This window comes from Microplitis demolitor, chromosome 6 (genome assembly GCF_026212275.2).
Source record: "Microplitis demolitor isolate Queensland-Clemson2020A chromosome 6, iyMicDemo2.1a, whole genome shotgun sequence".
Classification (NCBI taxonomy): Eukaryota; Metazoa; Arthropoda; class Insecta; order Hymenoptera; family Braconidae; genus Microplitis; species Microplitis demolitor.
In genome coordinates, this window is record NC_068550.1 from 19,911,743 (window position 1) to 19,927,119 (window position 15,377).

Here is a 15,377-nt window from a genome sequence, read left to right on the forward strand (position 1 = left end):
TTTTATTATTAAAAAATTTGAACTTTAGCACCCCATTCACAGAAATATGAGCGTTTTTTATCATAATTTAAATCTATATCGCAAGGTCAGTATTGGTCAATCATAATAATTCAAAAATTATTAATATTTAAAGTTTTATTCATAATTATAAATAAATTGTACCTCGCGCAGGCGGACTACATGCTTAGTAACAGCATATAAAACGTGGGACAAACTTTAAATTCTTCTTCTCGTTCTACTACTAATTAATTTGCATAGTTTTTATACTATATAAAAATAAATCCATAAAAATCTTTTTTTTTGTCATGATATTAATAAAATCATTTTATGATGTCGTAAAACATATTTAAAATTCAATTCAACATTAATTCGATTTCATCGTTTCCGATCAATCTGTACCAGCGTTTCATAGAAAAAGAATCATACATAAGCATTCATGAACATGCTTATGAAGGATTATATATGAGATCAAATTATATCTAATCATATGTGATCCACAGATAGGTTCGAAAAATAGTACATTACACACCAAGGAAGAAAAATAGGACATTCCAACCCGTGCAAGTGATTGCCTACCCGACCCGAAGCAATTATACACTCGTGGGTTGTAACGCCTTTTTTCCTTTCCTTGGTGCGTAATATACTAATTTTCAGTTCAATGTTTAAAATTTTTGCCAAATACTGACTTTTAAACTTTTAACTACAATATGAAGACTTGAATTACAAGTAGGTATTAATTTGCTGCCGCAGTTTAAAAAAAAGTTGACTCAGGAAGTTGCCATAAAATTGCTTGCATACAAATTTCTTACACGCATCATTTTCTTTTAATTTGTCTTCAAAAAGTAGATAGTTCAGATTTCACAAGTTAAGGGCCTAAGCATTAATGAAAACAAATATAATGACATAGCTATTGTATAATCAAAAGTTCAAATATTTCATAATTGACAATTGCTTGTTGCCAAATTAAAGGAATATGTTACTGAGCAAACATTTGCTCAGCAAATTTGGCTACCCTAATAGTACAGTTTGCTTAGCAAAAGTTCCCTTGCATTTTTCGTCAAATGTCCGTCAGCTTCGGGCTTTTCTGTTTTTGATGACAATTTGTATACAACTTGCTATATAATTTGACATAAATTTACTTTACAAATTATAATGAAAAGTCACTTCAAAAGTTATATATACATTGTCGTCAAAAACGGAAAAGCCCAAAGTTGACGAACATTAGACGAAAAATTAAAGGTAACTGATATTAGGGTTTTTTTTTTTTATAGTGTAAAAAGTTATCTCTAAATTAAGGAAAAATTGGATGCAAATTTTTCTTTCCAACTTTTGCTGTCAAATTGTCGACGAATTTCGGCTGGAAATTTAGGTAATTTAAATTAGAGTATGTGAACATGTTACCTAAATGCTGCAGGGGGAAATAGCGCTTTAGGAACATAAGTTACTTTAAAATTGACATAAAGTTGCAAAAAAGTTTGTGTCAACTAATTGGGCGCCAATTTTTTGTAGTTAACTTGACATCAAGTTCGTGCTAGAGATTTCGGTGATGTACGGTACACATAAAAAATTTCAATGTCAACTTTTGAGCGCTCATTGACGTCATATTTCACGTAAATTTGATGTAATTTTAAAATTGCTATTTCACGTCTGTGAGACATAAAAATTTGAGACGCAACAAATGACATCAACAAATGACGTCAATAAGACCTCAACTAAAGAGATATTTTTTACTTTTGAATTTTTGAATTTACTTTGTTTAATAGTTGCTAGATGTCAAGAGCTAACTTTTGTTTATTATGTATCAAATGGTAAAATTGAATCTAAACAATTTAGGTCAATTTGAGCTACTACTGCAGTCAAATTTTGCTACTCAATTTCCGATGTCTCGAATACATTAAATAGCCGCTTTAATCTGACGTCAAATTTACGCCCAATTTGACTGTTGGTTGAGCTCAACTGGCTATCGGGGTACTTTTTAATGCTTTTGAATACTTTAGAATCGCCTTTCTTATGAACATTTAACATTCCAAATCGTTTCTTTTATAATCAGGGAGAGGTTGTGCTTTATAACGGACTTGTCAAGGTCTCGCGATTTTTTATTATTATTGTGGTTTTATTTTACTGTTACCATTTTTTTCAGGAAGTTATTGTTTTCACCCCGATTTTCGAAAATCGAGTTTTCATCAGATGTCGACGTTTTGAGGTTCTAGGAAGCTATTCTAACTATTTTCAGAATGATGTCCGAGTGTGTGTGTGTGTGTATGTATGTAAAGTCTTTGTAACTTTCGAACTAATGAATCGATTTGGATGGTTGAGGTGGCAATCGAAAGAGCTTGTTGGCCATCAACTTTCCTGAAAATTTCAGATTATTTGATAGAATAGACTCGAAAATATTTGCGAATTACGAAAAAAAAAAAACTTTTTTTTTTAGTTTTTTATTGATTTCTCAAAAACGACTTATACGATCGACTTTAAAATCTAATCAGCTCTAGTACTCAATAAAACACGTCGATTGCCACCTCAATCATCAAAATCGGATAATTCGTTCGAGAGTTATCGCGGGAGAAAGAAATGGTGAAAAACGGTTTTTTTTAATATTTTCGAAACGGCTGACGCGATCGATTTCAACTTTTAATCAGCTCTAGAATTTAATAAAACGCGCCGATTGCCACGTCAACTATCAAAATCGATTGATTGGTTCAAAAGATATCGGCGTTAAAAAGTTAAAAAAAATAACATTTTATGTTATTTTTTCCGGATAAATCATAATTTAAGGTAACAAAATGTGCCTGATATCATACCAACTCATCTTTTTTATGGGTTCTTTTGATCATATAATGTCATCGAACTTGGTTTTTAGTTTAAATCATATTATCAACGAAAAAATCGATAAAACGTAGTTTTTAATATTTTTATCGGATATTTCATATTTTATTGTTTCTTACATGAGTCAAAACTTCTTTAAATCCTGATTTCGATCCCTGACATCGATTTCTGTCTCAATACACTTATTTTACTGAACATAATCAGGAACTAAATTTTAAAAACCGCTTCATTGATGATTTTCGATTCTTAAATTTTCAAACTTTAGCATAACAGGTAACTCGTTAGAACTTGAAAAGATCGTAAAAAAACAATTGCATGTGATATCATTTTCGAGCTCGAAGAGCTCAAAAATATATCTACACTAATGTTTTCGAGCTCTTTGAGGTCAAAAACAGCGGGAAGTTTTGGGGCTGGCCCGCAGGGTCGACCGACGTCCAGATTTTTTAATGTTAGATTGTAATTAAAACCAATATTAACAATAAAATTAAATCACAATAATAATAAATAGTAAAATAAGAAATTATAGTCTATATAATAAATTATAATTTCGTTAAAAAAAAAAAAGCTATGGTTTTGCTTTTATTTATACAAAAAAAAAAAAAAAAAAATTAAAGTATTTTTGGTTCAATTGACCCCACTCTCCCTTAAACTTAATTGTAAAATAAAATTTAAAGTTCATATTTTTAGTTTTTTCAATTTCAAATGTTATTGTTGAAAAAAAAAAACCAACCGTTGCGAACTGTCTGCTACCTTCAGGATCATTAAAAAATTAATAACTAATTTGAATATAAATTAAATTTCTAAATGATAATTGAATACACGATAAATTTGATAAGGAACTAAAGCAAAAAAAATTAATTGTTACTAAACAATTATAAGTATAATAAAAAAAAAGTATAACTACTAAAAAATTATAAATTTCTAATGTTAATAATAATATTTAATAATTTAAAATTAAGCTTTTTTATAAACTTTCGATTTTATTGTATAGCTACGCAGTTGCAATGTAATTTATATAATAAAAAAAAAATTTGATGAAATAATTTGATTATTTATTTATTAACTATTTCAATTTTACTTAATTATAACTTTATTCTTTCAGACAGGAATTTTATCATTCGTTTTTTTAACTCTCAGGTATAAGTTATTTGATAGCTAATTTTTATTACCGATTTTGGATATGTTTCATAGATTCTAATGATTTATATTGTGGCAGAAAAAATTTCAGATAAAAATTTTTCTATTTTAATTGCAGCTACATCATGAGACTAATAAATAATTAAACTTTATGGATATACTTCTATTTCATACTTGATATTTTGTTTTGAATTTTATCAAAATTAAATTATTTGAAATACTGTTCGTAATAATAGCATCGAAACCCAAAGTTTCAATGTCTCTACAGTCAGTCGAAAGAAGTTAGAATAATAAATAGTATTTATAGTTTCTGTTTAATTATCAATTGCAAATGACAATTAACGCTTACGCTAAAAGTTGATCACACCATTGATCTTAAATTTACTTTTTTCTGACTGGCTGCTGACACTAAAACTTCAAGTTCCAATGCAGGTAATGAAAGGGGATGTAGCTGAATGCTGGATTGTTAACATGACTTCACACTTCCTTTATACATCCATTTCTTTCCCTTCTTTTTTCTACCTCCATTTCTGCATATTAGAATTTTTGTTTTTTTCACGTTCACCTCCATCTTATTCTCTTCTGTGTATATTTCCAGCTCTTTCAGCATCCCTCTTAGCTCCTCTTCTGTGTCCGCAACTAGCGCCACATCATCCGCATATTTCATGACATGTATTCGTTGGTTCCCAATCATTGTCCCTCCTCTCTTCTTCTCTTCCATCGTCTTTTCTAGGTCGTCGATATCTATGCCATATAACGCTCCGCTTATCGCACACCCTTGTCTTACCCCTTTTCTTGTTATAAATTCTTTTGTCTGTCTTCTTTTTCCTACTTTCACCTTACAATATGTTCTTTTATATATTTCTCTTATTATTCTGTGCATTCTCCCTCTGGCCCCCTTCCTCCATACCTTTCTCTTCATTTTTGGTCTCCTGACTGTGTCGAACGCCGCTCTAAAGTCTATGAACCCGATGCATAATTTTCCTCCCTTCCTCTTCATTTTGTTGTTTATTAGACTATTCAATACAAATATGTGGTCCCTTGTCCCTCTTTTTTTCCTGAACCCCACCTGACTTTCCCTTAAAATTTTTTCTTTATCTATCCAGTTATTTAGCCTCTCCGTCATCATAGTTGTCAATAACTTGTACCCTGTATTTAGAAGCGAAATTCCCTTGTAATTTTCTGTTCTTTCTCCGTCCCCTGCTTTGTAAATCGGAATTATCACTGCTGTGTCCCATCATTCTGGCATACTTCCTTCGTCCCATTATAATTTCGTCTATCCATTCAATGACATCTGGTGCACTGTTCTTTATAAATTCTGCTGCCATCCCGTCTTCCCCTGGAGCTTTGTGATTCCCGAGCTTTCTTATTGCGGCTTTCACTTCTCTCCTGCTGAAGTTTTTATCGAGCTTCGGCTCCTCTGATCCTTCATTACTACCTTCTCCTTTCCACGGCTCATTTTCTTCTTCTTCCGATTTTTCATTGCCTTCCCCATTCAGCAGATCACTAAAGTGCTTTTCCCATTGTTTTGCTTTTATGCTGTTGCTTGCAGCTCTTTTCTTTCTTCCTCTGAACCTATTTATGGCTTCCCACCATTTTGTCATGTCTTTGGCGTTATTTATCTCCTCACACCTTTCCATCATCCACCTTTCCTTGCTCTCTTTGATTGTTTCCCTATATTTCTTTCTGCTTTCCTTCAGATTTCTTTTTTTTTCTTTGTTATTATCCTTGATGAATTCTTTGAGCTTCTTCCATACTTCTTTTCTTTTTTTTTACCCTCGATATTGTACCACTTTTTTTTCTCCTTTGTATCTTTGTCCTTCTTTCCTTTCATCACCATCCCCGTTTTTTCAGCCCCTTTTCTTACTATTACCTTTATATCCTCCCACTTAAGCTCGCTTTTTTCCTCTACTGCTTCTGTCAGTGCTTCCTGCGTTGCTTCTGCATACTCCTGTATTTTTTCTTTCTTCCAGATCAGCTTATTTGCTCCAATTTCTTCCTGCTCTTCCTCCTCTGACATGCAGCTTCCTTCCTTACTCTCTTCCTCATTTCTCTTTACTAAGGTATCTCGCCAACACTGGTAGATGATCTGACTCTATTCTTTCCACCACTCTTACCTCTATTTCTTGCTCATCGCCTCTGTCCAGCGTTAGTATTAGGTCAATTACTGATCCTAAACTCTCTTCGTCTCCCCCGACGTAAGTTATTTCCCCACCATCATCTCCTCTTGCTCTATCATTTTATACGCAGAGTCCTAACTCATCACACATCTTTAGTAATTTTTTTCCTTCGCTGTTTACTGTCTTGTCTCTCGATTTTCTTTTTTTCCTCACTCTGCCTTCGTCCTCTCCTGTTACGTTTTCTTCTCCGATTCTCGCATTAAAGTCCCCAATGATCATCACACTTTCGTCCCTGTTTGCACATTTTTCTATCTGCCTTCTTAGCTCCGTTTCTAATTTGCTCATTCCTACATTGTTATACACCGTGATTATACTTTCACTTTCCTTACTTTCTTCCAACATCATTCCGTATTTCCATTCCCTGACTTCCCATTTTGGTTTGCAATTTTTTTTTATCCCAATAATATGACCTCCCTTTGCTCTTCCTCTCTGTTTCTCTCTCGTCGCAGGCTTCGCCCACCATTTGAATTCTTTGCTCAGCCTCTCACATGTTATTTCCACCTTATCTTCCATTACCCATGTCTTCACAAGCACAACAATCTCGTTTTCTTCCATCATTGTGGAAGCTTTTTCTACCTCATTCATACCTGCAACATTCCAAAACATTATTTTCCTTCTATTTTCTTGCTCTCTTCCTTTATTTTGGTCCTCTCTCTCCTTGGCCTCTGTTTCTCTTTCTGTACCCACTCTCCACTCCTTTTTCTCATCATTCGCCCACTTTCATAATTCCAATTTTCCTTTTTTTTCATTCCAACACCACCACACCTCCCCAATTTTTATTTTCTTCCCCTCTACTTCTGTTACATTGCCATTACTCTGCTCCCATTTTGCTTTTCTTCTTATCCACCTCTCGACTTCTAACTCTCTACTCGTTTTTTCTTCCCCCACCCACACTCCGGTCCCTTTTATAATCTTTTCCACTTGGTCTTCTTTACATTTGCTCCTAATTATTTGGGCCCCTATCTTCGAGGATTCTTGTCTTGTACATGCCTTTATTTCTTCCATTGATTTCATTATCAATTCTTCAACTTTTGTTTTTACCCTGTCTTCTATCTCTGCGATCAATTGCCACATCTTTTTCTCTGAATTTTTTTCACTATCCTTCATTTCCTGCTTTTGGCTCCAATTTGACATTCCAGTCTGCGTTGCTTGTTCTCTTGTCTTTTTTCCCACTTCATCTTTCTGTTTGTCTTTCCTATCATTGATTGTCTCGATTATATCTAACTCTTTCGCCTCTTCATTACTGTCCTTCTCAACTTGCAGACTTCCTCTACTGTTTCTTGCCGGTGTTCTCGCTAGCTGAAATCCGGCTCTGCACCAGTCTGTTCCTACCTCATTTATATTGTCTGTGTTTTCTACCTTTTTTGCTTTTGCCTTTATTATATCCATCTGACTAAACACAAATTTTTCTAACGCTCCATTTTTCATACCGTAGTCTCTTTTACTCGCTGAATTTGTACTTTTGAATGTGCGCGGCCTTCCCCTCCTTCTCTTGGTCATCCCGGCGCTTGCGCCATTCGCTTTACCTCTCTCATGTCTTTCCTCGTCACTTGTCATCTCTTTGTATGTGCTGCCCTCTCGTTCCTCGTCACTTTTTTCCTTCGTCTTGTCTCCCGCCATTTCCTCTATGTCCGCCAAAACCCTGATTGCTTTTACCTTTTGGTTTCCGCGTCTTTTGCTTTTCCCGTGCCACAGCTTTTCTTTTTTTTTATTATTCACCTTGTTTGGTGTTTTTCACTCCTACCTTTTTTACTCTAAACTTACTTGCCTTTTCTTTTTTTTTTTTCACTATTCCATTTATTTTTGCACTAGCTACTCTTTTACACGTCTGTACACTTACACAGCTTACAGCGCTCCTTTCAGGGCCAACTAATATTTATTATTTTTTTTTTTTTATTCTTTCAGTTAAATCTTATATTAAATAAATTATTGTTTATAGAATTGACTTAAAATTACACTTTTCAGCGCTTCATTGTATTGAAAAATACTTATTTAAATGTTTTCATTTCAGGGCAAACTAATATTTAATTTTTTTATATTTTCAGCTAGATCATTAACTAATTAAATTGTTACTTATAAAACTGACATCAAATGACAAATTTAAACTCCCCATTGTAATGATAAAAACTTACTCAATAATTTCTGTTTCAGGGCCAACTAATATTTATTTTTTTATTTTTTTTTTTTTAATTCTTTCAGTCAAATTTTAAACTAAATAAATTATTGTTTATAAAATTTATATTAAACGGCACTTTTCAGCACCTTGTTAAAAAGTTGAAAACTTGTTTAAAAATTTCCATTTCAGGAATCAACTAACATGAATTGTTTTATTTTTTTTTTTTTAATTTTTCCAGTCAGGTCGTACATCAAATAAATTATTCTTAATGTAATTGACGTCAAGTGGGACTTCAGCGCCCTATTATTACGACGAAGAGTTTTTCAATCAATCCAATATCAAGGTGAACTGTCATAATTTTTTCTATTTTTATTTTTTGACTTTGATTTCAAGTAAATTATACAAAAAACAACAATACCCATACGTAAAACCATACCAAATTAAAACCGAACGGCTCTTTTAAGCGCCTGGCTCACATGGAGAAAGTTCTTGAGCTTTTGGGGTCCTGTTCATGCAGGGCCCCCCCCCCCCAAATTTTTTATACGTCTATTCTTTTCAAGTTTCAAATTATACTAAATAAGCAGTCATAAGATATACAAAATTTTTTTTCCGTACAAATAACATAAAATTTTTTTCTTGCAGAGTATAATTTCCTTAAATAAAATTTCCGAATACCCATAAAACCCATCTTTAACCTCATCCTTTCCCATTGGACTCAACAAATTCATGAAACTTTTTTTTGTTGAATTTTACGGCAATTAGTAAAAAATTTTTTAACCTAGTCTGCAGAATTTTTATCTATCGTCTCTGTACTTAAAGATAAATATATTTATAAACTAAAGTGTAAACTATAATTTAACAAAAATCAAAAAATTGTAATTCTTTGTCAGTCATTTAAAACAATGAAACATTTACTGCGAAAAAATATCGGAGCATTGATGTGAGTTAAATGTTACAGAACTTAAATTATTATCCACGAACGTAAATTATAGTGGCCCTAAAAAGAGCCATTTCCAACTCAAAGTGTAAAACTTCAGTATCAAATTGTAAAAAATCTGTACATAGAAATAAAAAGAATTCCTGCTGAAAGACATATTTCGTTTGAGATTTCCTCAAAATAACATGAAAACCAAATTATAAAGTCGTGATGACAACTTTTTTTTCACAACCCGGGATATTTTTCTACTACTTATTGGTTAGCCGATACCGACTCAATCAATATTGTTATTATTTTGCGTTATAAATAATTACTTATAGCTGTAAAACTATAAAACTTACACTCTTGTAAACATTAAACAGTCAATAAAAATACTTAGTTGGAATACTTTTATTTGTTAAAATAAGAGACTAATGGTGAGGCAAAAATAAATATATGCACAACTCGAAATGTATAAAAAATCATAATTTAGTAAATATTAAAATTTGTACTTGTTGTTTAGCCACTTACTAAATAAATATAAATATTGAAAGAGTATGGAAGCAAGGATTGAATTCTTAGGTGTAAGCTTGAATTGTTCTTTACGTATGAAAAATTTGGTGGCCCTGAAAAGGGCCGTTTTTAACTTAAGTCAGAACTTAAGTATCTAATTAGAAAGTATCTTCACCTGTACCATGATATATACTTCATCGCTGGCTTCATGTAATATGCCACAGAAGTCGTCTCTGCCACGTCGTCTGATGCAGTTGCCCAAGTGTATGTAGTCATCGTAGGCCTTGAAAGGAGCAGACTGGTCGGTGAGGGTCGTCAGGTTACCGAGCAAGTCAAGGGCGAAACACTGGGCGGTGTATCTCGTCTTGAGGTCCTTGGACTTGGACGGTTGGATGCCCAACGAAAGCCAAAAGTTGTCTTCCCGGTCGTGGCTTAGCTCCATACGGAAACTCCATGTTTCCTGGATGTCTGTCCTCGGATACAGGGATGACTCTGCAACCTCCACAGCTCCTGAATCTGTCGTGTATAGCTTCGTGCTGATTTTAGTCAGCTTAAACGTGTGGCCAGTTGAATTAATGAAATTCATCTTGACGTGTGAAGTTAAAAACTTGAATATTTTGCGTGACGTACAAAGTAAGTTGTCGGTTGGAAATGACCTACAATGAATGTATGACCATTAAGTAACCTCTGACCTTTACCACCTCCACGACTAAATTTCAACGTACTGCTTTCTGATTGGCTCGCAGTTACCGACGTGACGATTTTCTCGTCATTACTTTCTATCGGTACACGCGCACCAATCACAGCAAAGGAAATATCCCCTCTACTACTTCTAGCTTTCTTATTGGCTCGCAGGTACCGACACAGTGAGTATTGTTGTTATTTTTCGTCGGTACGTGCGATCCAATAGAATTACCGAATCATCGATCCCTGAAATATTTGCATCAGACAAAATATTTAGCATTGCCAACGATGGAATATCAAAACTTAACAATATTAAAATATTCCGTTCGCATTTAGTTGATTTTTTAATAGTAGCTGGCTATTGGCTACTTCAACAATTTTACCACACTGTGAATGATATGAATAATTTTATTGATATATTTGTGAAATTTCAGGAGACTTTCGTCTGTTAGAGAGACTCAACTTTCCTTATGACAAGTACACAAAATAATTGTTTGAAAAAATCAAAAATTAATAATAGCTTTTCTATTAATAGCTTTTTCGTAATTTGTCACAAAAAAAAAAAAAAAATAATATTCCGGTACCGGGAATCGAACCTTTTTTTTTTTGTTTGAAGTTTCTTTATTTAAATTTACCATGTCATACATAATAGGAATAAATAAACTAAATAACATAAATCCTTAATTTCTAATTGTTTTAAACTTATTAATTGAGATCAACTGGCTGTTGTTGGCAGCGTCTCGGGTCTCTACCATCTTTGTAATTTTATTTACTGCTATTATTAGAGCCACCGAAGGCTCCGGTCGCGATAGTCATTTTTTATTTTTTAATTATTTTTTTTCCTATTTAGCTTTTATTAAAACAGGAAAACAGTGGCTAAGTGTGCTCCTGTAGGCAATTCGAGCCTGCTGTCGACTACTACGTTGATCGTTGTTGGTCAAGCGGAAGCTTGGTTGCCGTGAGCAAATGAGGGTTTTGTGCGCCGATTTTAAAAAACTACTTCTACACTTTTCTATTAAATGTAAATTCTTTTTTTGAATAAACAGCCACTGTTCGCGTTAACAAATAGCCAGGTCCGTGGTTCGATATAGGGCGAATTGTTATACGGCGCGTACCGGGTTTTCAAACTACAAATATTTTTTATTGCAATAAAATTTATTTTACATAATAATCAGTTTGACTTCAAGTAAAGAGTCTCTATGTTTTCATCTCATTCGAAATTAATCTACTGAAATAATTTATTTATTTTTCCGTCAAGCTTTTGAATTAACAGTAGGAAACTTATGAATTCGAATTAAAGCTTAATTGTAATTTAAACTATAAGAGAAAATAAATTTCAACTGGATAATTATTTTGAACTGGTAGTAAAATTGAGGATAACTTGTGACACTTAAGCCAGAAAAATCTTAAGTGAGTAATTACTTACGCTTAAGCGAATACATATTTATTCCAACTTCAAATTTTGGATGTTCATATTTTTCCAGGGGCTTTGATATTTTATTATTTAGGTTGCATTAAAAAAGTTATAAGAAATAAATAAAGGCAAATAAAATAAATTTGATGTGACTGATGTATTGCCAAAAAAATAATTTTTTAATAAAAATTTTAATGACAAGAAATATATGATTTTTTGAATGGACTATTTATAAATTTTAATTGGTAAATATCATAAATTTGGTAATTATTTTTTTTATTTCTTATAGTTTTAAAAAAAAATCTATATCTTGTTGCTTATAAATTGAATATTTGTAATTGGAGAATGATTTTGAAGATTCATCATTCGCTTCTTCAAATTTGTTTCTTTATGAAAAATTCTTTGATTTTTAATCTTTCAAATTTTATATTATAGTCAAGGGAATGGTTTCGATGAGTCGCTATTCCTTACGAAAAATTTTTTTTTTACTTTTTATAATTGCAAATTTTATCTTAGAATTTAAGCCACAGGTTAAAAATGTGACAAAATTTTACCAAAAAAAACTTGTAAGCAACTTGCGTTTCTGTACAGACCCCCGTTAATTTTCGAGACCCAAATCTTCCCAAATTCTAAATTGCTTTGAAGTTTCGCCATTTCTCCCCCATCACCAAATCTTTTTATCGTCAATACTTATAAGTTACACATTGCGAATTCGCTTTCAATCCTGCGACAAATTTTTTATAAACTAAAAATATTAGTTCGTTCACCGAACTCTTGCGAAATGGGTTTTTATGCCATAAAAATTTTATCATGTATCTTTTATGGTTGATAAAAAATTTATGATTTTTAAAGAAAAAAAAAGTTATTACTTCTGATCAACCTAATAACTTTTTTTGGTTCTAACTAATGTAAACTTTTTTTTTTCGTTAATTCTTTTAGCTTGTTTTGTTCATCGACCACGATAAGTAAATTTTTATTTCGAGGCTAACTAATATAAATTTTTTTTATTTATTTTTCAATTCTGTCAGCTAAATTGTATCCTACCAAAAGCAGATTCTCTGTAGAACATCGCGCCAAGTACACGTTTAAAATTTATTAAAAGTAAAAAAAAAAATTATTTTTTACAAAAAAAAAGTCAAATCGAAAAAATACTAAGTACCTAGTATAATGCAAAATCATAACAAACATTTTCATGAAATTTCAAAAAAAAATTGTATTACAAAATTTCAATGTACTTGGTGTGCGTTACTACATGTACTCAAGCAAAATTAATTTCTTATAAAATCAACCATGCTTTTTTTTACTCTTTTGTGAGCACACCAAGTACATTGAAATTTTTTTATACAATTTTTTTTTGAAATTTTATGAAAATGTTTGTGAGTAAATTTTTATTTCAAGGCTAACTAATATAAATTTTCTTTATTTATTTTTCAATTCTTCCAGCTAAATTGTATATCAAATATTATTTCTTATCAAATTTACTTAAAATGTATAATCGTAACGATAAAAACTTATTTAAATATTTTTATTTCAGGGCCAACTATATATAAAATAGTTTTATTTGCACAACTTATAGGTCTTATACAAATTTTTACATAAATCATATTTTCATTTGGTAAAATATTCACTTCGTTATATATATTATTTCTTTCTTACTTTTTAACTTCTATAATTTATTTGTTTTTGGCTTCTTATATTTTTAGCACGTCACAGTCTTGGTATCCCGCTTGCACCACGCTCCGTAACCCTGAGTTGACTCTCAAAATTTCTTCAATTCTCTTGAAGACCGTACATAGTTTTATATCAACCTCTCCTTTTAATTTTGCTATCAACTTTTCTTCTACTTTTTTATCCTCTAACCCTCTCCACTCTTCTAGCAGCTCTTTTTCCTTCTCCACCCCTTTATATATTCCTTCACATTTTAGTAGGTGTATCAACGTTTCCTCCTCTTTCCCACACCCTCTACAGCTCCAGTCCCTGTACCCTTTTTTGCCCGCTCTTCCCAAATTTCCACACCTTATCCTCGCCCACATCTTCTTGTCCTCCCCTCTTACATTATCTTTTTTCCAGTAGTTATCTTCTTCTTTCTCTAATCTTATTTTTTTGTACAATGTATTATACGTTGATTTGTTTATTGCGTCTTCAGCCTCCTTTTTCACGTTCTCTCTCATTTTCTTAATGCCCTCATTCAGCTTTTCCTCTATTTCCTTTACTCCCGCATCCCTGTAGATCATCTCGATCACCTCCTCGCATTCCATTTTTTTTAGCGCAACCTTCACCATTTCCCCCATTTCGTCGGGCACCTGTTCATAATCCCTCTCATTTCTTCTTTCAGTGCTATCCTTGGCCATCTCTCTTTTTCCATCATCATACAATCCTTCATATATCTTACTGCTCTTTCTTTTAATATTACTTCCATCTTTTCTACTCCCATCTCGTCCCTCCAAATATATTCTGGTGTATCCCTTCTTACTCCTAATGCCATCTTGCAGAGCCTCCTATGCACCCTCTCTATTTCTTCCGACTTTTCCCACCCCCAGACCTCCACTCCGTACAAAGCTACTGTTCTTGCCACAGTGTTCATCAGATACATCCTGTCCCTCATGCTGTTCCTTTTGCTCCTTTTTATCACTCCCCATACTGCATTTGTGGCCTTTTGTGCTTTTTGTGCTAGTTCCTTTTTTTGTTTCCCTGCGCTATTCCTTGTGGTGAAATGGTACCCAAGATATTTAAATTCTTTGACTTCTTCGACCTCACTTCCTTTATACATCCATTTCTTTCCCTTCTTTTTTCTACCTCCATTTCTGCATATTAGAATTTTTGTTTTTTCCACGTTCACCTCCATCTTATTCTCTTCTGTGTATCTTTCCAGCTCTTTCAGCATCCCTCTTAGCTCCTCTTCTGTGTCCGCAACTAGCGCCACATCATCCGCATATTTCATGACATGTATTCGTTGGTTCCCAATCATTGTCCCTCCTCTCTTCTTCTCTTCCATCGTCTTTTCTAGGTCGTCGATATCTATGCCATATAACGCTCCGCTCATCACACACCCTTGTCTTTCCCCTTTTCTTGTTATAAATTCTTTTGTCTGTCTTCTTTTTCCTACTTTCACCTTACAATATGTTCTTTTATATATTTCTCTTATTATTCTGTGCATTCTCCCTCTGGCCCCCTTCCTCCATACCTTTCTCTTCATTTTTGGTCTCCTGACTGTGTCGAACGCCGCTCTAAAGTCTATGAACCCGATGCATAATTTTCCTCCCTTCCTCTTCATTTTGTTGTTTATTAGACTATTCAATACAAATATGTGGTCCCTTGTCCCTCTTTTTTTCCTGAACCCCGCCTGACTTTCTCTTAAAATTTTTTCTTTATCTATCCAGTTATTTAGCCTCTCCGTCATCATAGTTGTCTTCATAGGTCGAAAAAGTTTCCCCCACGCGAAATGTTCGATCCATATTATATTATATTATAATTTTTATTAATTTACTAATTAAATTTAATGGTTTTATATTTTTTTTTTTATTTTTTATTAATAAAGTTGATTAGCAGTTTTATTTAAACCAAATTTGGTATTTTTTTTTTTTTTATAAA

At 32.7% G+C, this 15,377-nt stretch overlaps 1 protein-coding gene across 1 annotated transcript; it reads right to left on the reverse strand.

The window, feature by feature from the left end:
* Positions 1-14,061: 14,061 nt before the first annotated feature.
* LOC128668069 (uncharacterized) lies at positions 14,062-14,781 on the reverse strand. The gene has a single exon (XM_053740235.1). The coding sequence runs from the start codon at positions 14,779-14,781 to the stop codon at positions 14,062-14,064; it is 720 nt and encodes a 239-aa protein (XP_053596210.1).
* Between the last annotated feature and the right edge of the window lie 596 nt (positions 14,782-15,377).